The sequence below is a fragment of the Exophiala viscosa genome, assembly GCF_022695815.1.
Source record: "Exophiala viscosa unplaced genomic scaffold EDD37scaffold_7, whole genome shotgun sequence".
Classification (NCBI taxonomy): Eukaryota; Fungi; Ascomycota; class Eurotiomycetes; order Chaetothyriales; family Herpotrichiellaceae; genus Exophiala; species Exophiala viscosa.
This window is the reverse complement of record NW_026944359.1, coordinates 1,262,750-1,284,660: the sequence shown is the minus strand read 5'-3', so window position 1 is coordinate 1,284,660 and position 21,911 is coordinate 1,262,750. Positions and strand designations below refer to the sequence as shown.

The 21,911-nt window shown below is 52.2% G+C and overlaps 8 protein-coding genes across 8 annotated transcripts; 2 read left to right on the top strand and 6 right to left on the bottom strand.

The window, feature by feature from the left end:
• Positions 1–152: 152 nt before the first annotated feature.
• EDD37DRAFT_634324 (homoserine O-acetyltransferase) lies at positions 153–2,526 on the bottom strand. The gene is made up of 2 exons (XM_062816850.1): positions 1,765–2,526; positions 153–1,717 (listed from the first exon to the last, which is right to left on the bottom strand). The coding sequence occupies exons 1-2, from the start codon at positions 2,181–2,183 to the stop codon at positions 652–654; spliced, it is 1,485 nt and encodes a 494-aa protein (XP_062669191.1). The 5' UTR covers positions 2,184–2,526; the 3' UTR covers positions 153–651.
• Positions 2,527–2,657: 131 nt separating this feature from the next.
• Positions 2,658–5,017, bottom strand: EDD37DRAFT_634321 (MFS transporter). Its single transcript, XM_062816849.1, has 5 exons — positions 4,343–5,017; positions 4,157–4,286; positions 3,817–4,067; positions 3,664–3,739; positions 2,658–3,617 (listed from the first exon to the last, which is right to left on the bottom strand). Exons 1-5 carry the CDS (start codon positions 4,618–4,620, stop codon positions 2,793–2,795), a joined length of 1,560 nt encoding a protein of 519 aa, XP_062669190.1. The 5' UTR covers positions 4,621–5,017; the 3' UTR covers positions 2,658–2,792.
• A 2-nt stretch (positions 5,018–5,019) lies between these two features.
• On the bottom strand, positions 5,020–8,694 carry EDD37DRAFT_667058 (uncharacterized protein). Its single transcript, XM_062819289.1, has 2 exons — positions 5,932–8,694; positions 5,020–5,876 (listed from the first exon to the last, which is right to left on the bottom strand). The coding sequence occupies exons 1-2, from the start codon at positions 8,246–8,248 to the stop codon at positions 5,233–5,235; spliced, it is 2,961 nt and encodes a 986-aa protein (XP_062669189.1). The 5' UTR covers positions 8,249–8,694; the 3' UTR covers positions 5,020–5,232.
• On the bottom strand, positions 8,695–16,012 carry EDD37DRAFT_634319 (transcription factor/nuclear export subunit protein 2-domain-containing protein). The gene has a single exon (XM_062816848.1). It carries the CDS (start codon positions 15,792–15,794, stop codon positions 8,868–8,870), a length of 6,927 nt encoding a protein of 2,308 aa, XP_062669188.1. The 5' UTR covers positions 15,795–16,012; the 3' UTR covers positions 8,695–8,867.
• A 143-nt stretch (positions 16,013–16,155) lies between these two features.
• Positions 16,156–18,020, bottom strand: EDD37DRAFT_634318 (uncharacterized protein). The gene is made up of 2 exons (XM_062816847.1): positions 17,428–18,020; positions 16,156–17,376 (listed from the first exon to the last, which is right to left on the bottom strand). The coding sequence occupies exons 1-2, from the start codon at positions 17,545–17,547 to the stop codon at positions 16,444–16,446; spliced, it is 1,053 nt and encodes a 350-aa protein (XP_062669187.1). The 5' UTR covers positions 17,548–18,020; the 3' UTR covers positions 16,156–16,443.
• Positions 18,021–18,144: 124 nt separating this feature from the next.
• On the top strand, positions 18,145–19,497 carry EDD37DRAFT_634315 (uncharacterized protein). Its single transcript, XM_062816846.1, has 3 exons — positions 18,145–18,264; positions 18,312–18,813; positions 18,861–19,497. Exons 1-3 carry the CDS (start codon positions 18,227–18,229, stop codon positions 19,380–19,382), a joined length of 1,062 nt encoding a protein of 353 aa, XP_062669186.1. The 5' UTR covers positions 18,145–18,226; the 3' UTR covers positions 19,383–19,497.
• Positions 19,498–19,741: 244 nt separating this feature from the next.
• Positions 19,742–21,231, top strand: EDD37DRAFT_682844 (4-aminobutyrate aminotransferase; the record flags this gene model as incomplete). Its single annotated transcript, XM_062819818.1, has 2 exons — positions 19,742–19,969; positions 20,022–21,231. 2 exons carry the CDS (start codon positions 19,742–19,744, stop codon positions 21,132–21,134), a joined length of 1,341 nt encoding a protein of 446 aa, XP_062669185.1. The 3' UTR covers positions 21,135–21,231.
• EDD37DRAFT_464895 (uncharacterized protein) lies at positions 21,223–21,877 on the bottom strand. Its single transcript, XM_062813011.1, has one exon. It carries the CDS (start codon positions 21,780–21,782, stop codon positions 21,312–21,314), a length of 471 nt encoding a protein of 156 aa, XP_062669184.1. The 5' UTR covers positions 21,783–21,877; the 3' UTR covers positions 21,223–21,311.
• Between the last annotated feature and the right edge of the window lie 34 nt (positions 21,878–21,911).

Genomic DNA, 21,911 nt, shown 5'->3' with positions numbered 1-21,911 from the left:
AGCTGCAGCATGTCACTCTTTTAGCGTCTCTAGAGGGGGAGCGCAGGCCATTTAACGACCACCTAACGTTAGGCTTCACGCCTGATGGACACCAAACCGAGACCCTGAAACCTTCTTAATTTTATGCCCGGAACTGGCATGATTGGTTTGATCCTGTCATTGTGGCGCCCCTCAGCCTGTGCGAGGCTGCCTCGTCCTAAGTTCTCCTAACCTCTTCCCGCTCAGATCATGTGGCTGGGCTCTTCAGCGTAGGCCTAGGGAGCCGGGTAAGCAGCCATAGCTGGAGTGATCCATACTCCTCGTCGTTCGGTGCATCTCGTGTGTCTTCATACCTAGGTCCACCGAAATAGAGCCGATGAGGAGAGCTGTTAATCGTATGTGGAAGAACAAGTTCGTTCCATTCGAGTCATGCTTCAAAATATCTAAACCATATACACCCCGGGTATCTTGTGAATGCGGCCTTACAGAACCGACGACAATGATACAAACACTCCGTCAATATGTACAGACTCGCTGACAATTCGTCTGTGGCGCCACCAAGAGTCCCTATCCAGAGTTGAACTGGCTTCTGGGACATATAGCGTCTCATTTCGAACCCATCTGTTTCCCGGGTTTTTCGTGTTTCATAGCAGGCAGCAGGCTACCATGCAGTTACCAGGCAGTCAAATCGCCCACTTCCGCTTCTCCAAACGTGCTGCTCTTGGTCATTGTGCCCACTCCAGCTTGCGCTTCATTTTCTGTTCCTCCAATGCCAGGCTTGCCCATGATATCCGGCAGGTTTTCGCGGAAGAACGACAGCAAATAATTGTTCACTTGCTCAAACTGCAACAGAAAAGCGTCGTGGCCTTCCGGGCTGTCGATTTTGCCTAGCCGTGCGTTGGGTATGCATTGAGCAAGTTCTTCCTGCTCGGCAATCGTGAAGAGTCCGTCGGTCTCGATGCCCAGTACCAGAGCGGGTTGTTCAATTTGCGCCAGCGCTTCGCTGACACTCGATGCCCTGTTCCGGGATACATCATGAGTATCAAGCTTGCGTGTGATGGCGATATAACAATTCGCATCGAACCGCCCGACAAACTTCGTGCCTTGATACCGCAGGTATGACTGGGCAGAGAAGTAATGGTTTGTAGGCCGTGAGGTTTGTCGTCTGGGAGCTGGTGCGGGCACAGAGAACTCCGTGGTACCTGTGAACTGAGGATCTTGGAAAGTCTGTGTTTGTGCTTCCGCTGGCGAATTTGTCTGCGACTGTGGTTCGGAAATCGTGCCGTTGCGAGAAGCTGGTCGAGAACCTTTCGCGCGTCGATGACCATCATTATGAATCGACCAATGCTCATTTGAATTCGAACCATTCTCCTGATTTATGTTCTGTCTCTTGGATAGGTCGGGTGTGTTTCTCCCGAAGCGGGATTCAAAAGAGTCGCGACTTCGATAGGTAAGGAGTGCTGACATGCGAGCGGCGCCCAAGCCAGCCGTGGGAGGATCCTCAATGTCATAATATCCATCCTCATATTTCGGATCAGAATATATTGCTTGTCGTTGTGCTTCACCCCAGCTGATGCCCCAAGCACTGTGCGTTGCTGATGTCGCGATCGGTGCTATGCACCGAACATAGTCTTTGCCGAAATATGCGTATTCGAGACATAGCATGCCGCCCATAGAACCACCCACCACCGCCGCTATCTGACGGATGCCGAGGTGGTCGAGGATAATCTTGTGTATACTGTATTTGTCAGTGCCTTGCTCACAGCTAGGTGCAATCTGACTCACTTGACATCGTCTCTTATCGTGGTCAGAGGGAACTCTGGACCGTATCTTCCCATCTCGGGGTTTCCATCCTTATTTGTCACAGGACTTCCACTGCCGTATGGACTTCCCAAGCTGTTTAGACACACAATGAAGAATCTCGTAATGTCAAAGGCCAGACCTGGTCCTCCCAGTAATGGACCCCACCAATCGGCCACATCGGCGCTGCCACTGAGGGCATGGCATATCACCAGTGCGTTGTCTCGATTTTCAGAGAGCTGCCCCCTGGTAGTGTATGCCACAGGAACATTTTTCAGAACAACGCCGGACTCGAGGATGAAGGATGGTACAATGGCGTAATCTTGTTCGCCAACCAGTTTTGCGAACGGGTTTTCAGGTTGGTCTTTGGCACTCTCTACGGGATTTAGTAGCCGTTCAAACATGACACGCGAGGGTGAGAAGGGAAGGGGAGGGTGGGAGACACTGACGGAGTTGTACAGCGGGAGACTGGCTCTCGCCGTTACTTGCTGTGGAGGCCATGATGCACACGAGTGGAAGCCTCGTCTGTCGCATGCAAAGACTGTTGTGAGGAGGTTACTTTTGGTCGCAGATGTGTGAGATTTATGTGAGATCCATTGGCGATGACTCGAAGGTCTTCTCCAATGCTTGATGAGTCAACCAAGGTGCAGTCGTCTTTTGGGTGGATACGAAGCAGAAGATGGCTGACTTGACGGTTCCTGGAAACAAATTTTATGAGTAACTTGCTTCCACAATTGCCGGCCCCCATTTCTGTATCGGCATTGTTAACGGACTCGCGGAGTAAGTAATCCGATAAGCAATCACATCATCCCAAGCCTCGGTAAGGGAAGCGAGCCTGGCACGCTGCACTGAGTACACAGTACATCAGGGAGTCATAATTCTTCGAGTCTTCATGGGTTATGACTTTTGTATGTACATTCCGTTGCTATGCTCCAAATTCGTATGTTAATGCATCTTATACTGCGCCTAACCGTCGCTCAAATGCCAGATTTTGTGTTGTAGAGTTTCTTTTCTCACAAATTCAACTTAAACCTCGGGTGGTTTCTAATCCTCTCGCCGTATTTGTTGAAGAACCAGATCATGGGACTCAAGGCCATACAGATGAGGGCCAGCATGGTATTTCCCCATCCCAGACCAAGGGACGCTGCAAGATTTCGACCTGCTAGGGGCAAGAAGGCTCCTCCTACACTGCGAAGTACCGTGTTTGCCGCCATCGCACTCGCCGCGTACGTAGTATAGGCATCAACCAGATATGTTCCCACAGGCATAAAGGACATGATCATCCCTGCTCCAAAGATAAACGTACCGATGAGCGGAACGATCCATTGAACCGCATACTTCGCACTCCAACCATAGATGAGGAGTCCCATGGGCACGAGCACGGCACCTGGCCAAAGTAGGGGAAGACGGTGCTCTGCCTTGAGGGCGCCACCTTTGGCCCACTTCTTGAGCAGTCGGTCCGAGAAAGCCCCAAAAGCAGTGAGACCAGCGAGTTGTCCCAGGCCAATGCCAAGAAAAACCAGCCCAACATTGCTCGAACTGATGCCGTACTGGTCTTCGAAAACGAAAGTGATGGTCGTGAACATCAGATACAGATAACCGTAGGTGACTGCGATGTATAATGATAGGCCGAAGATGATAGGTGAACGGAAGAGCATTTTCAGGGGCCGGACGATAGATAGGAAGAACAGCTGTCGAGGTGATTTTGGGGATTTGAGGGCGGACCTAAGCTTCTCATTGCCCGTCTCCTTTCGAAGCCTTGCAGCTTTACGTTCCAGGAGAACAGGCGGGTACGTCTCCCGTTGGAAAATGACCGTCAAAATCAGTAAGATTCCGGTCTGTCCGTGGTCAGCGTGAAAGACTCCCAAGCAAGACTTGACATACAATGATGGCCAGAAGATAGAAATCCCATCTCCATCCAGCTGCTTCGGAAAGGTAAGATCCTACCACAGGACCGAGACTGTCGAGGGTCAGATATGAACGGGGTGCGCGCCAGTCCCATGCGATGAGCTGGCTCGATACCGGGTGGATGCATACCTGGGTCCAAACAAGATCGGGAAACTCCATATTGACATGACTTTGCCACGTTCCTCCTGTCTGAACGTGTCTGCAATGCTTCCAGAACCCACAGTGATCGGAGAAGATCCAGCGACACCGGCGAGGAACCGAAAGACGATAAGCATCGGTATGCTGGTCGACGTGGCGCACCCAATCGTGAAGGCGAGAAATAGGAATGTATTGACATGATACACAGGGATGCGACCGTAGAGCTCCGAACAGGGAGCAATCTGTGGTTCATCAGCATCTCTTCTCAACCATCTCAAGCGATCCGGAATGAAGTTGGTCCTTCATCTGGATGGTTCGACAAGAAACGTACAATCAATGGTCCAAAGACATATCCAAGCACATAGACCGACACGACGAAAGACGCTATTGCGACACTGTCTTCGTTGAACTCCTCCATTACCAATGGTACACCGGGTGCAAATGTCGATGATGCAAACGGTCTAAGAAGGCGGTCAGCATGGGACTCGCGTGTCTTGACTTTTCGAGGGCAACCAACGTCAAAAAGGTGATCGATGACAAGAATGCAATGTTCGTCCATTTTTTCAACGCCGTCCAGTTCAATGGGTTCTCAGGATCATCGGGACCGTCCCAGTTGACCACGTTGGGGTCGGTGGTCACCTCGACAGTAACGGCAACATCGCCGTCTTCATGTTTGGACATGACTTTTTCCAGATCGCTGGGTTCCATACGGACATACCCATCTTGCTGGGTATCTGAACTGGCCCGATGTGAGGAGATGGCGTCCACCTGTACTGGCTTTTCCGTGAAAGACATGCTGGCGTCGTCTCTGGCCTGCTCCAAAAAGACGAAGGAGCGCGCAAACAAAGATTGGCAAACGTTATTTCATGACTGAATCACACAGGAGATGCCAGGACAGTACTGTACCTACCGCGTCACGACTATTGGGGGCATCCCGAGGCACAAAGCGCGAAATGCATTCCCATTTTTGCATCGAATTGCCGTGGCTTAAGTTGGGCCACTTTCATGGCTCTTTGAGCCGCCCATAGCGGCTGAGATGGGGTAGATTTTGACCTGAACGGACTTGACGGTTAAGACGGCACACAATCTTGCGGGGCAGGGGAGATTCCTCGATATGTCAAAAGTCGGTCACCCAACTTCCCCACCATCACCCGGATTTTGCATCAGGCAAGGCATAGCAGGCTAAAATAAATGTTGGAGATGGCGAGGGCGAGGGTGGCCGTCTGCAGGGATGTTTACCCTACTGGATGCATTTGCCCAGTTGGGCAATTGTGGCAGGTACTGTATGTACCTATCACCAAAGTGGCCAGGTGCCTTCAAATCCTTTTTCATCCATGTCCATTGCAATAGACGGGTATGTTTTGCTCTTCATAGCAATCACTTTGGGCGACATATTATCATTACAGATCATGTCCAGTATGGCGCCTTGAGCCCCGTCAAACTATCTAAGATACTCGCTTGATCGGCGGCATCATCTTTCTTCCTCTGCCCACTCAGCTCCATCTGAATGGCACGGTGTACGTGGACCAGCCAATCCACATAACTCTGTGCTTCGTTATTGCGGTCTTCGACGAGCATCCGAGCATATTCGAACTCCGATCCATCCAATCCCTGTCGGGCTAACGTGAATGAGGCAGATTTGCTGCCACGTACCGTCGAAATGTACTGAAGCAGGTTGCGTACCTGGGCGTTCAAGTGAGTTTCCAGCACCGGGAGCTCGTTCATCATGGGATCAAGCTCCTGTAGACCGGTCTTGCCTTCGCCAAACAAGTCTTCCAAGAAGTTCGGGGATACTTGCGAATGCAGCCAAATCAGTACAATCTGCCCATTGTCTACCAAATACACCCCGCCCTCCTCGACCCTAGCAAAGGAAGCTCGCATGGTCGGCGGAACAACAAGCTGCATTGTCTCTGGGTTGGCGAAGCAGTCTTCTGGAACCAGATTGTGCAAAGCATATATCCTGGGATAGAGATACAAGGCTGTTTCATTTACACCGGAAGATCTCATGAAGCGTGCCGAATGTACACGACGATCCGTGGGCTCCACGCCACCTATAAAAACAGTGTAAGCAAACAAAAGCTAGCCACGGGATGCAACGAAACATACCTTTGAATGCTCGGCTTTTGATGAGCCCCAGCATGTAGATGGCGAACTCTTTGAGATGCTCTGGGAGAACCAACTGTCCCGGTGGATGTGAACCAGAGAAGTTTTTGCGGTAGGCAGCCAAAATGTCGATCGTCTTCTCGGTGATACCTGCACGGAGATCCTTGAGTGACTTCTCCGAGACTTTGGCAGCTGCTTCCTTTGCGATAATATTTACAACGGCGTCTTGATCGACCGTACGCATGGTTTCCGTGGCTCCTTCGCTGATGCCAGCGACCACGTTGATGCACCTCACTCTTCTCTGCCCTGTAGCAGAAGTATAGAGGAGGGCAGCCTGGAAATGGGCATCCTGCTTGGCATCCAGCTTACCATCGTAGGAGAACGTGACGCCAATAGCTTTGTCAGCATCGATCGTCCCAATCTCCAAGTCAGCGCCGAAAGAGTGCTGAAGAAACGAGCCGTGATAGGATGAGACCTGCAACCCGTTGGAGCATCTCACTTTCATCAATGCTTGATATCCAGTTTCTCGGTGCACAGCATGTTTGACCTCCTCCTGAAGTTTGAGCGAGTCCCGTGGCGACACGAAGTTGGGGTAGAAGAACATCTCTCCACCAGTCAACCGTGATAGATGCCCGATAGTGGCTACATCCACGTAGGCACCTCCAGCTGCCGCAAGGAAGAAATCGACTCCTATCCCCGCCGTCACCATCGCGCTCGCAGTCTTCTTGAAGCCGGGATGTTCTGTGGTGAAGAGTCTTCTTTCAGCGTCCGTGTCACGACCTTTGCCGTCATCTCGCATATGCAATTTCCCGGGTCCCCAAGTTGGCAAGGTAGATAGGGAACAGATGACTTTTCCTCCATTCGAGGCCATCGCTGCCAGAGCAGCATTGAGAGCCGGTAGTAGAGCGGGTTCTGGATTATTGGTCATCAAGAACATGGTGGGAATTGCGTTGAGAAGGGTGGTGATGACCTCCTTGGACTCTTGCGGGTCAACAAAAAGTCCACTTGATAAAGGCACAAATGGGTCATCAAGATCTGTCATGACCATCATCTGAGCATTTCCAAGCCCTGCAGTCAAATTGTAGAATTGGATTTCTGTGTCATATGTGACAATGCCCACCTTGCTGCCTGCCGGCAGTTTAGGCAGACTTGACTCCTCCGCCGTATCTTCTCTGTCGTGGCCATATAGTGCATCCAGGATACCTTGACATACAGAAGATAGCAGGCCTCGCTTGATGGCTTCTTGTGTGATGTCAATCAGGAACAGCCACCGCAGAGGCTCGGGTTGTTTCGTATAATATTCCTTGGGCACCAAGAACTCGACAGTGCCCATCATTAGTTCCGGTCGTTGCATGCGATCGACTCTAATCCCAGCCACGTCTGTAGGGGCGAAATATTCAGGCGGAACATCGTTCGGAAAGTTACACATATTGCAGACCAACTTGTTCCCACCAGATCTGAACGTCATGAAAGGGTTGACATACGTCCTACACCGCCGGCATCGAGGAGGTCCGATGTCTCCGAAGTCGAGGACAGGTACCGGCTGCTCTCCTTCTTGTAGTGCTGCCAACGGCTGCAGCACAAGTCCAAGAGGAAGCCCTGTCGAGGTGAGAGCCTCGGATGTCGAGGGGATGTTGTTTACCGTCAGCCGTGCAAACTTCGGAGCTGAGTTTCCTTGATCGTGGGCGACAAACGGTACGGCAGCGGGTGGTGGAAGGTGTTTCTCCATCGTAGGATAGACATTGGCCTGGTAGTATTGTGTCCCGAGATCTCGTGCCCTCGATACACTTGGTATCTGCTCAGGATCCACGCGACCTTGTGTCGTTACAGCTTCCTCGCCCATCCGCAGCTTGTCTCCGGAATTGACGAACGTACTCTGCGGGGGCTGACCTGGGACTGCGCCCGCAACGGCCTGTGCCTGGTTGAAGAATTGAGGACTGCCTGTCGTCGGAGGTTGGACGACGCCAGGCGGCGGTGCAGTAGCAGGTGCCGGTCCAATGTCATGGTATGCATGTCTTTCTTTCTTGCGATGAGATCGTGCCGGCGCACCGGACACGTCCAGACCACCCATTTGTGCACTTAGACCGTTCATGGCATCCTGTTGAGGAGGCATTTGCGCCGACAGTTGACCGGAATAAGCTTGTTGTGGATGGGCGTACATCTGCTGCATGGGCATCGTACCTGGCTGCTGGTACCCTGGCTGTGGGGTCACAGAAGGAGGGATGTTTGGGGAGTATTGCTGGGTTCGAGGGTCGCTGAACCTGGGATCTTGGTATGGTTGGCCAGGACCGCCGGCGTACGGTCCTCCATAGTTGGCCATGTTTTAAGGAAAAATGATCGGAGGGGTCGGGTCAAGGCGTCGTCGTTCTTCGCTTCATAGTGGCATGCGCTGCAGGGCGAAATCGATGGGAAGAGGTCGACGAACAAGCGGGCGTGTGTAGCAGTTGCCCGACGGTGTCCCGTAATGACGGAAGGTGAGTCGCGGTGAAGTGGCGTAGGTGGCCTCCGACTGTAGGACGAAGTGACTGATTGGAAAAGGACTTGCTCATCAACATAGGCCGCAACGCTTGGTGTGAGGTGTCAAGTTTGCGGTTTTCCTCCAAGATATCGGCACGTCTGACGCGGTCAGTAAGACGCGCCATCTTGTCACCAACCAAGATTTTCATGCCTATCGACAGCTCCACAACTGGTCAGGTGGATTGTTTATAGATGTCATTACAGTTCAGTATTCGCATGGGATGCTGTATCACCTCATCAGGGACTAAGGTAAAGTAGAAGGAATACGTTGTAAATGCTTAAACATTGGTGGAGTAGTAAAACAGTCTCTCCAAAGATATCTGGCGTTGCAGCAGCACCCTGTAAACCAGCACCGGAGACTGCCACCCGTTTGATGCTGCTTCCAGATCCGCCCTCGATTCCAAACCTTGAAGCAGACACGGTCAAGCTCCTCGTCGCGGTCTCTTGCTTTCACTGGCGACTCTTGAACCGCCTCTGCTGCCCGCTCCTGGCCCAGGACCGCCGGCATACGGGGGCCCATCTTCACTTCTGCCATGCTTTCTCGAAGACTGTTGATCATCCCGAGGTGGTCCACCAGATCTTGGATATCCTCCTCTCCGGTCACCGCTTTCTTGTGGGAACTGCTCTCTCCGACTTGGCCTCTCATCCTTGCGTGAATTGTCTCCGGGCCCATGTCTGTCTTCCCTGCTATCACGATTGTCCCGATCGCCGCGATGATCCCTGTCTTCACGCGCATCTTCGTGCCGACCCGAATGGCGAGTCGGCCGTCTCTCTGACCCACGATCGTCGATCACGTCACTCCTACGGTCTCTGTTGCTATCATGACGCGTCGTAGGTGGCCTGGATGCTACAGGAACATCGTTAGGATTTTGAGGTCCAGGTCCAAAGAGGTCCTGCTGTTGCGAGTACCCACTGGCCCCATAAGCCGCAGGAGGGCCGCCAGGTGGTGGAGGTGGTGGCGGTGGCATGCCAGCTGGACCGAACGCGTCAGTGGATTGCCTCGAACCTCGTCCACGAATGCTAGGTCCATTTGCCTGAGCAAGCGTATTGTTGACAGCATTGATTGGATGACGATTATTTCGTCCGCCGCGTCCTCCCATATCATTTGCAAGCGGCCCTGATGGTGGACCTCGGGAGTTCGGCGAAGGCCCAGAAGGAGCACCAGGAGGAGCATTACCCCTTGGTCCTGCTGGAGGTTGGCTTTGATGCGGAGACTGAGGTGGCTGATTAGACCGTGATTGCTCCGTTGTCGAAGGCTCGATCTGACCCATACGGGACGGATGAATACCAACAGCGTCTGCAGGCGTTGCTGGAGTCGATGGTGCTTCGTTATATGAAGCATTACGCCCATGGCCCCGTCTCGCAGGTCCAGTAGGAGTTGGCCTATCGGAAGCAGCGTTTGCAGGGACCTGTGTATTGAGTGGAGGTGCCCTTACTGGACCGTTGCTTGCTGATGACCTACTACGAGGGCCAGAGGGAACTTCCGTCTCGTGAGGCCGTTCAGGACCACGCGCAATCGGAGGACGGTGTGAGGGTTCCTGCTCAAGGCGACCATGCTGCATGTCGACTGGCGGTGGCTGTCTGGAGTCTCTCTTGAACGCTCCATGCGTGCTAGCACGAGAACTTGGCCCCATCGCGGAAGGTTCCGTCGTCGAAGAGGCATGGGAAGGTGGTCGTGAAGCCGCCGAGTCTGGTCGATTACTCGGATGGTTTCGGTCATCTGCATCACGGCGCGAGTGTGTCCTCCTGTCCTCCTCCCTCCGTGGTGAGCTGGGGCGCGATGAACGTGACGACTTGTCAAAGCCTGGGCCTCGAGTCGCTGAACTCGAACGCTGGTCTCCACTCCCTTCAATAAGTGCAGCACGTGCTGGATTAATGGACACCTGTGGCGACTGTGCTCCCTCTCTTGGATTGTCTTGATCAACGGGATCTCTCTTCTGAGGAGGCTGGCTTGTTGGTGCCGGCAGCTCCGACGGTGGAGGGCGTGATCTTGGCGTAGGTTCTCGATTATCACGCGTACGATCGACAGACGAAGGGGGCCGAAGGGGTTGTCTGTCTCTTTCCTGCGGCGCTGCTCGATCGTATGGAGTGCTTCTGTCGTGCTCGCGGCCATAGCCTCGTTCGTCCCGGCCACCACGTGGTGGACCATCTGGTCTCTCATATCTCCGGTCATGGCGGTCAAATTCGTCCAAAGGAGGCTCAGGGCCACGGTAGCCTGACCTTATATCTCGACTGTGACTGCTTCGAGGATCAGCAGCGGACCTGTGTGAATCACTCTGTAACCTTGACGGTGCACGAGGACTGTCCCGGCTACCGTTGCGTAGATCAGGAAGCTCTGGACGACTTGGAAGGCTTGGTTGGGTTGTGCGAGATGGCGGAGGTGAGGGTCTTCTCGGAAGGCTCTGTGGTCTCGAGGCTTCCGAGCGTAGAGATCTTGTGTCTGGTCTGGCACCTGAAGTCGTGTCGGGAGGTTGCCTAGTAGGTGTAGAAGCGCCGTTCGGAGCCACGGCTCTAGGCGGCGGTGGTCTAGAAGCTGGGCGAGATCCCGGCTTGAATGGCTCGGCCTTTGCATCCAGGCCAACAGACTTTTTGGAATCATCAACAAGCTCTTTCTTCCCTGAAGCTTGCTTCTCCTCGGTCTTCACAGGAGCATCTGTCATGGCAGAATCCTTGACCTCGCCATCTTCGCCATTGTCGACTTTGATCTGTGGAGGTTTCGTGTCTTGTTCTCCTGCTTGCCCTTGTCGGAATGCTTGTGGGTCCATCCACACTTTCTCCCTCCTATGCAGCGCACCAAGCAGAGCCTGTGACGAGACCTTGAGATCTTCCTTGTCCGAGTCGTGGAGCTTATCAATGGCTTTTTGTAGTCCAGCTCCATGAGCGTTGACCACCGGGTAAACTGCAGAGATGGACCGTAGGATAGAAATTGCGTTGCGCACATGCATGTACTCCGGCGAGCCAATGCACTTTTGCAAGGCAGTGTACAAGTTGGCATGCCATTTGTAGAGGACCCTGCGGAAGCTTTCAAAATCCAGAAGGGACACGACCTTTCCAGCTTCGACTTTCATGGCGAACCCAGGCAGGTTCTTCTTGCTACCCCATGCCTCTCTTTCGTACGTTGTCTTGGAGCTGTGCCATCTTGACAGATCTTTCAGCACCTCGTTGAGGAATCTACCAAGATTGTCTGCTTCTTGCGATGTGCACATGAAGATGAGCGATACCAGCCGAGGCGTCTTGAAGAATAGATCGTAGAAACCGAGCGTTCTGAAATTGGGAGTACCGGCACCATGCAGAAATTTGACAAATTTGAAGCAGAAATATGCATCCAGTGGGGAAGACAAGAGTCGTGGAAGGAAGCAGTGCTCCATAAGCGCTGTGTTGAGTTGCTTGTCCATTCTGGCTTTGCCAAGAAACCATTGGTCTTTTTCGCGTTGTAGTCGAGCCTTGCTCTCGGCAAAGGCCTTGAGGTGCTGCTTGTTCTCAACCAACAGCCGGTCGACAAGCTCTGTTATTTCCTTCTTGGCCAACTCTTTCTTCTTGGTCCCAGAGACGCTCACGTCCGACCGGTCGCCCGATATAGCGGCAATCTTCTTGTGCTGGCGTGACAACTCGTCTTCATATGACTTGCCCGGTATCGTGATGTCGTAGAGTGACAATTGCCAGAAAGTCATGTAGAAACCGGTACCAATACTTTCGACCACTTCATCAGATAGAGATGGCTGAATGGCTGTCATCAGCTCTTTCATCACAGGATGCCAGCAGTTATCTGAGGGTGTTTCGGTGGCAGCCGGTGTTTTGCCACCAGTTTCGAGGTCCAGGTTTGGATCCATGGCATCACTGTCGGCTGGGGTCTCATTTGCGGCGTCCGTTTCCACAGCCTCGCCATCCTCTTCAGATCCGCCATTGATTTGATCGGACATCTCGATGTCTCCATTGACTGCCTTGGTGTCACTCACGTCTTCAATACGTTGGTCTTTACCATTTTCTCGGTCGAGCTCCTGCATTTGTTTGGAAAGGACGGGCCGGCTAATCCAGAATGCAATTTCTGGGCGAATTTCGTAGTCGACAAGAAGACTGACAACATCAGGAACAGTTGAGCGGAAATCCTCTTGCGACAGGTTTGCTCGTAAAAGGTCAAGGTACTGGACCATGACGCGATGGATCTCATCATAGGTGTTTCCTATAGCCTTCAGCGGCACATCACCTTCTTCAAACACGCAAGCTTGCTGTTGCTGAGCCATGGATATCAAGAACTTGGCTGCCAAACCAGTATCTTGAAGTGACTTCATCAATCGCTCTGAGGTCTTTTTGGAATCGTGCCTCGTGTCAAGCAGTTGCAGAATGGTTTGAGATTGCAAGAGAGGTCCACCACCCATAGCTTGTAATTGTGCGTCGTTGTAACTCGTGTCTGTGGCGATTCCACCCATAGCTAGCACGATTTGCTCCAACATCTTGAGATCAGTGGTGTTGCCGTGCTCGACTTGTTCCACGACATATTGCAAGATTGGTCCCGGCCTCATCATGCCATATCGTTTGTAGATTTTCCCGGCAAAATGGGCAAGAGCTGATAGCCAACGACTAGTGAACATGCCACCTTCTTGAGTCCGGCTTCTTCCTGCCTTTGCCATTGAACTGACAATTGCCCAGGTAAGGACATCGTATCCAAGGTCGGTAAAGTAGCGTGCTCCTTCGACGAAGACTTCCGCAATACTGTCGTACACCTCAATTTGAGTCAAAGCTGTGGTGATGACGATGTGAGGGTTGGCGAAGGCAATTTTCGCTAGTGCTCGAGCCATAGGTCGTATATTGGTTTTGGAAATACGCTTGAGGATGTCCTTCGTCTCTGCTCGGGCTTGATCAAAGGCTGATTTGATGTCGGGATTGCGAGATGTTCTGCCCGACACCCATTCAAGGTACATCAGGTATCGAACGCTGACAGGGAAATTGCTGATCAATTCGAACACTTCATTGACCACGCCAGCATTTGACCTCGTCAGGCTGAGGGCAGGCAATAGTATGCGTTTACTCAAGTCCAGCCAGCGTGAGCGATTGTTGTCTCTTTTGTCGGCCAGTAAGCTGTGCTTGCCAATGCGCGCGATCTTCAGCAGCAGGCCGGGATCCTGGCCGATCTTGACACCAACAAGAGGCAACAAAGTGTCGCAGAGCGTGAAAACATCGTCAACAGTTTGACATATCGGGATGTTATCGTTCCACTCGTCCCAGTAGAAGCGGTAATCTGTACCATCTGCGCTGTCATTGCGATCCAGCAAAGCCCATCTGAGCACCTTCTTTTCTGCAGCGTCGACAATCTTGACCTGCCCCTTCTGGAGGCCTGGGATATCAGTTTCGTAGCTGGGCTTCAGTTCGTGAAGAGTGGGGCGATCCTTCAGTGGTCGTACGTCACCATAGACCTGACTCAGACAATGGTGCAATATACGGTGGACGTGCTCGGGTAGTTCAGGAATGAGGTCAACCAACCAAGGGAAACGACCCAAGATGAAAAGAGCCTCGGGAAGCGCACCAATGGCAAGTAGACTCTTCAGCAAAAGCACCTTCTGGTCAGCAGGCTCGTTGGAGTCCTTCGTAGAGAGTTTGTCGGCCTCGGGCTCTTTAGACGGAGTACTGGCACGGGTGGTCGTCTCTCTGAGCCGTGACGGGACAGGCGGGGCAGTGTCATCCACAAGTGCGCCTGCCATCAGCAATGCATTTCTTGCACCAGCCCCAGGTCTCGCGGCTCTTTCTCTTTCTGCTTTATCTTTCATCTTCTGTTGTTTCAACTCCTCCATGTGTTCGTCGGTCCGCCAAATGTGGGGATAGAGGTCTTTGAGGGAGATAAACCCGATTTTGATGAGAAGTGCAGAGAGATAGATGAGGTTGTCTGGCAGTACGTCTGTCTCGTCTCGTGCTGAAGACGAAGAATAGAATCGAAGTTTGAACCCCAACAACTGTGCGGCGTCGCGATTCCCGCTTGGAGGGACAGTGCCAGTTTCTCGAACCCATTGCGCTAAGAGATCGTCTGCCGAAGATGAGACAGCCGAATCGAGCTGGTCTTGGGAGGCTGGTGATCTTCCAAGAAGATGGAATGCACGCAGGCCTAGTTCTTGGGCCTGAGGCCAGAAAGCCTCATCACGCTTTCGGCTCTCGGTTATAACTGCATCCTTCTGATCTTCGCTGAGATGCCAACCCTCGGAGCCCGGAAGTGCCCATAGTGGAAGTCCGGTGAGAATAGTGTGTTTTCGCGTAAATGTAGATGAACGTGGCCACCACGGACTGGCGCGGAGGAATTTGACAAAGAAGCGGAACTGCTTGACGAGCACTGCTCCAAAGACATCGAGAACGACATCAAGACTTCGACCGACGTCTAAATCGAAAGCACCGATCATTGCTTTGACCTTCTCAACCGTCTCCTCAACTACCTCCGCTGTGGGTGGTTCGTTCCCGCTGGTGGTAAATAGCTCCGTCATCAATTTTGCGAATCCTTCCGACTCTTCTCGTATAAGATTGAAGTTGGCTTGGCGATACAAGAGGTTCGTCTGTTTTCTTATGTTCATCCGGCCGAATGTATTCCTGATAAGATCCAACTTTTCAAGTAGTGGTGCATCGAACTCGAGCCGAAGCAAATCGTGGGGTATCTCGGTCGTCACGATGAAAGCAGAAAGGCGGTCGATTGGCAAGTCATATTTTGCCTCAAAGAAGGTCGAAATAGCATCGAGTAGGGCCATTTGAAGAGTCGTAGGAGTGGCCATAGGCTGGCCATCGCCATTTGGCTGCTCTGTCTCGATCATGGTCTTGACCAGTTTTCCTGCGTCAAAGGGATCCAATCTTCCAAACACCACAGATTGACATATCTCTTCCATGATTTCCGAGATTTTGGTTGTGTCGTCCTCTTGTAACGCAGCTATGCCTTGTCGTAAGACATCCTCACTACCGCCCTTGCCCCATGTATCGCAGGCTTCGGTCGTCACATAGGTGTAGTTGTAAGGTTGCGCCTCTTTTGGAGGATCTGTGAGTTCCGGAATGGAAGGAGCAGAATCCTGTGCTGTAGTCATGGCGCTGTCGGTGTTGCTAGACTCGACCTCTACAGATGAGTTTGTGGATGGCACTGTGGTTCCGTCAGGCCCGTTGACCGGAGACGACACGTCGAAACCGCCTCGGCCACCTCGAATGGATCTTCTACCACCTCTACCACGGAATTGCGCGTTGTCGCGCTCATTGCTTGGGGACTGAGAATGGCCCTGTTGGGCAAGATTCAGGCTCGCGGGTCGATGCGGCGAGGGACGGGAATACTGCTGGTCATCGGAGTATGTTCTGTCCCCTCTCTTTCTTTTACCTCCGCCGGGAGGTGGCATTCCTGACACTCACAGCTGGAAACCTCCGTCGGTGGTCCGTGGATCGTCCTCTGCGTTGTCTCATGAGGTAGGCTGCAACATTCGAACTGGAATGAAAAGGTTGATATCAGCGACAATGGCAAGGCTGTTGTCAGGCTGTGTAGGACCACGTAGCCAAGCAACTGCCTCGGAATGAAACGTTGGCTATTATGGGTGGTGGTGATGTTTCTCTCTGAACTTGCATGCGTCAAAATGCCAGAACGAGCAACGGGAATCAGATTTCTTGGAGCCCGCGCCGACGGTCACGTGAAGGCCTGTACTAAGCTTAAGTGACGAGGCTACGATTTGCGGGGGTTGCCTTCACCATTTCAACCATATTCGTGGGACATGAAGCCTTGCTATCGCTTCTCATTTGGCGCTCTATCTCTCTATCAACTCTACGTTACGTCGTATGGGATCCTTTGTATATACTAGGTACGTTCATCCTATCAGCCTGTAAACTTCGTGATGCGCGTATAACGCTGTCGCCGTTGTCCGGGGACGAGTGGCGTGCTGCGTCTGTTAATTGTGTACCATGTATAGCGTCGGCGGCACTGGCAGTTGATGCCGTTGCCGAGCCCTGTGGTGCGTACTGCTGGCAGTTGAGTGCTGGTCAGACACCCGTGCCTCTCTAAGTCCACACCTGGACCTTCTTAAAGGTCTTCATAACCTTTTTGGCTTTATGTGGTTGGAGATCACGTTGCTCGGGAGTCTTAGCCATTTCGACCAGCTCATCCCGTTCCAAATCGAAGCAAGAATTTTGGTTGTTGTCGCAGACGGGATACACGATTCGGGACTCCATATCGCAGTAGAGATTCTCTGCGAGACTGACAAAGTCAGGCCCTTTGGCAGATTTGTCGGCGCAGAGTCGTACCGCGCTGTTTCCCTCTCGGCTGCTCTTGACCAGCTGGGTTCGAAAATCGAAGTCCCTTGCCTCCCCAGGGAAGCTCCTCTTGACGGGCTGTGATCTTGGTACAACGAAAGGCGCCGTACACAAGTCCTCCAACGCCGTACTATTAGGAATGCCCCCCGACATCGTATCGTCCGCCTGGGTAAGATCGAACAACAATCCGGGCATCTGGATACCATTTGAACCATGACGGTCAACCCAAACGCATGCACTATCATTGGTCAAGACACCGATTTGTGATGCGTAGTTGTCCACATGGCAGACCTTTGCCAGATTGCCGGATATGGTCAAAACACCGTTGCTCGTGGGGATCTGAAGACCAGCGACACAGATGGGATCGGTACCCGAGTTGGTGATGTAGACCGATCCAAGACGGTTCTCGCCGTTCTCGAGGGCTACAAAGTCATACCAGGAAATAATGTCGCCGAGGACGATCTCTGGAGTTTCCATGATGTTGCCATCGGTACCGAAGGCGCCGTATAGGGAAACACCAGCAATCCGCGGATCAGCCCACGAGCCCACGCCGTTGAAAACGGTCACTCTTCTCTGAGTAAGGACGTCTTCGTCGGACCAGTCACCAGTCTGCATGGCAGCACCGCAGGACCTCTTGCATTTCCCGATACCCTTGCCGTCGCATGCGCAACCAAAAGCTACCTGTATTCGCAGTTAGCATGATGACATCCTGGCGAAAAGGAGGTTACGTACCCCGGTAATTGCGCCTACTGCTCCCGCTGAAAGAACCGACGTTACACCCATTACGACACTTGGAACAGTCATATAGTAAGCAATAGATCCGAGGATCGGGAGGGTCAGTAGTACGCCCATGGCTTGTGAACGTTGTGGTGATTTGTTTTAAGGGGAAGCTGTGTGATAGGTTGCAACGGTCGAGGGAAAATGAGTGGACATATTCAGCAAGAACAGATCCTGCCAGACGCAGACAACCTCGCCTTTATAACAAAAAAGAAAACCAGGTCCTTGCCCATACCTTTGAAAGGCTCAAAAGCTGGTACATCTCACACATTCATCGCGTTATTGCGAAAGGAAAGAAAGTCATCTTCGGTACCAGCGATTGACAGCGAAGATCGACGCCTTGCTTGGTTCAACCATGAGTGTTGCACGAAGCAACCGACCAGAATCCAAAGTCTGGCATCAACGTGCGGCCAGAAGTCGAGGAGAGAGGTTGATCTGGTCGGCGCTTGCAGATTTCTCTACATCGTCGGGACGGAAGATGGTTGGCGCCAGAGTGTTGTGATCGTTAACATGTTGTTGTTGCTCAAATGTGCGAACCTTAGTTATCTTTACTGTTGTCAAGGAAAGCTTTTCCCATGTAGTGTGGTGATGCCTGAGTAGGATGACGTATTAGGCTTTGACCCGCATAGGCTAACTGCCTTTTGGTATATGAAATAATCAATCAATGATTCAATCAATCAATCGACATCACTCTACCGAGATCCATCTTCTACAACTATCTTACAAGCAGTTTCTTCGTCGTCTACTATCTGTCATGGGTCCCACACCAGTCATGGTCCCAAAGCTATTCCTGTATGTGTTCTTTCGGAGACCTGCTAAGCATATTCTGACCGTAACAGGACCGGCACAACTGGTTATATCGGAGGCGACTTCCTATATCTGGTTTCTGAAAGACATCCAGAATGGGAGTTTACGTGCTTAGTACGCAACACTGACAAGGGAGCAAAGATAGCGAGTATCTATCCCAAAGTCCGACTAGTCTACGGAGATCTTGATGCTGTCGAATTGATTGAGGAGGAGGCTGCGAATGCCGACATTGTCTATCATTTTGCCAACTGCGATCATGAAGGTTCTGCACAAGCCATCGCCAAAGGCCTTGCACGGCGAAAGGGCCAAGGACCTGGCTTCTGGATTCACACCTCAGGCACCCTTATCCTGGGCTACGAGACAATCAAGAACAATGAATACGGCAACCAGCTAGAGAAAGTGTTTGACGATTGGGACAACATCAAAGAGCTCACTTCACAGCCAGACCCAGCACCACATAGGAATGTCGACAAGATTGTTCTTTCATCCTATTCTGACACGGTCAGGACTGCCATCGTTTGTCCACCAACAATTGTACGTCTCAAATGTGTGGTTTTCACAACATGCTGACAGCGGACTAGATCGGCAAAGGCAGAGGCCCGGACAACACCCGCTCCGTCCAGATTTACAAGACGACTGCAGCATTCCTCGAGCACAAGCACGCCTTCAAGGTTGAGAAAGGGGAAAACATCTGGCACCAAGTCAATGTGCAAGACCTCTCTGAGCTTTACCTGTTACTGGGCGAGGCAGCTGTCAACGGAGGACCACCAGCGACCTGGAACGAGGAGGGATACTACTTGGCCGAGAACGGATCCTTTGTATGGGGCGATGTACTGCAGTCCATTGCCAACATCGCACATAAGAAAGATCTCCTCCCAAGTGCGGAACTGAAGAGCTACAAGCCAGATGAAGCGAACCATGTACTTCCAATCTGGATCTCGATCGGCACAAACTCGAGAGGTGTGTCAATTCGAGGCAAGAAATTGTTGGGTTGGAAACCTAAGGAGCGGAGCATTGAAGATGAGCTGCCCACGGCAGTCGATAGCGAGGCTCGTCTGCTTGGTTTGACCGAAGGCCACGCCGCGAAGGTAGAGAAAGATTAGCCCCGGCGACGCACGAAAAGCTTGACGATGAACTATGTGTACATGAAGCGAATGGTCCATTTCCTGGCATGAAATTGAAATCCGAGAGTTGAGTTTTAATTTAATGTTCTGCCGCAAGACGCGCTTTCCCCTTGGATCCTGTTTATATGCAAGCTCGGATCCAGGCCAGCAGCCAATGACGTACAGCGTAATTAATCTCTACGTAATCAGGCCATAACTTTTTAGATAACGTCCCACAACAAAGGACATTACCAGCATCTTGGACGTTCTGTTGACCCAGCATCCCAGAGCTCGCCGCTTGACCTTTTCCTTGACCCCTTGGCTTTTGCACGCAGAGGCACGGCGTCCAGCTGCTCACCATGAGTGTCTCCAAGCTCACAGAATTCGGCACCCGCCATGTTGCGAGGGGAATTGGTCGACTGGCAACTGAGGTCATTGAGAGCGGTTCCGGCTCCTACGTGACCATGGCCAGCGGCCGCAAGATGCTCGACTTCACATGCGGCATCGGCGTCGCCAATCTGGGCCATTGTCATCCCGCCGTAACCAAGGCCGCTCAAACACAAGTCGGCAAAATGGTGCATGCACAGGTAAACAAATAGTATTCACGTATGAACTTTCAGCTCATACAGTCTCAAACAGGTCAACATCGCATTTCAAAAACCATATCTCGAGCTCATAGAATCACTTTTACCAGTCATGCCACACAAGTCACTGGACACGTTCTTCTTCTGGAACTCGGGCTCTGAAGCAGTTGAAGCAGCCGTCAAGCTCGCCAGACATGCCACCAAGAAACCCAACATCATCGTCATGCAAGGCTCGTATCACGGCCGGACATTCGGCACCATGGCCATGACGCGGTCCAAAACCATCTACGGCGAGAATTACTCCCCTCTGATGCCCGGTGTCTTCTCCGTTCCATTCCCCTACTGCGCACAGTGCTCCATTTCGAAGCACTCCAATGGCAAATTTAACTACGAAAACTGCTGTATGGATCCCGTCGATCAGCTCGAACTCCTTTTGAAGCGCGAGACTGCCCCGTCAGACACAGCAGCCATCTTTATTGAACCTCTTCTCGGCGAAGGTGGATACGTCCCCCCTCCAGCAGGTTATTTCCAACGTATCCGCGAGATCTGCGACAAGAACAATATCCTCCTTGTCGCCGACGAAGTACAGTCCGGTTTCGGCCGCACCGGCAAGATGTTTGCCATCGAGCACTTCGACGTCCGACCAGACATCCTGGTCATGGCCAAAGGCATCGCAAACGGATTCCCGCTGTCAGGTATCGTCTCCAGAAAGGAATTGATGGACACCCAGAAGCCCGGCTCAATGGGTGGCACGTACGCCGGTAACGCTGTCTCCTGTGCAGCAGGTATTGCTGTCGCGCAGGCTTTCAAGGACGAAAAGATTCTGGACAACGTCAACACTCGAGGCAAGGAGATGATGGATATGCTGAAGAAAGCCAAGTCTGACTTTCCCGATATGGTCTACGATGTCCGAGGACTGGGCTTGATGTTGGCGTGTGAGTTTGTGGGCGGCAAGAGCTTCGCGTCAAAGGTCCAGGCCAAGTGCATGGAAAAAGACATGCTCATTCTCACGACCTCAATCTACGATACCCTGCGGTTCATTCCTCCTTTGAACATTACCAAGGAAGACATGGCCAAGGGTTGCGGCATCATTCGCGAGGCGATCGAGGAGGTTGCAGCAGGAGAGGACCCCCAAGAGACGAAGACCAAAGGACAAGCGCCAGAGTAGAGTTCTGAAAGATTCATGCTGAATTTTGTTTGGTGCTTCTGCTGGGGATTTATTGGGGCGACTGCAACAAACCTGTACTTGATTCCCTACATGTGAGGTTCAGGCTTGTTGGCGTTGCTCTGTCATTAGGTAGCCGGCAAAAGTTCCAGCGATGTCTCCTTTTGTGAAGCAAATGAACTATGAAACCTCACGGCTCTCAGTTCCCACAGACAAATCCGGTCCTTCCACCATACTAAAGAAATAATAATTTTCATTCATCCCAGGATACAAGGGCTTCCGCAGGGTCACAGCATCGTAGCTCCCGGTGTGTCCCTGCAGTTTGAGCAGAGCATCAGCCTCGCTGATATCCAAGCTGATAGGCCAGACGAGATTTGCATTGCCCATGATAGGTCCAGGGCGAATCTCGATAGGCCCGAAATCGTCGTGACCAGTTGATTTGACTGTCGCGATGCCATCGTCTAGGCGGAACATGATTTCCATTTCCGTCAATTTCGAGGGAAAGGTGACACCCTCGGGAGTTTGGGTCGTGGCCTTGACATAGTACAGCTTTGCAGTAAGGTGCTCTTCCAACACTTTGCGGCGGACAGTCTCGACGCGTGCGAGGAAACTAGGAGGATTTGAGCCAGGTTGCGTCGTGGCGCCGCCCATGATGATCACGCAGGTTCAAGCAGTATACAGGATCGTCTCGAGATTTGTCTCCATATGTGAATCACAATGTTGAGTGCTGACCGAGGTAGGATATTGTCAAGATGTCGATCTCTGGAGAGTGCGGGCATT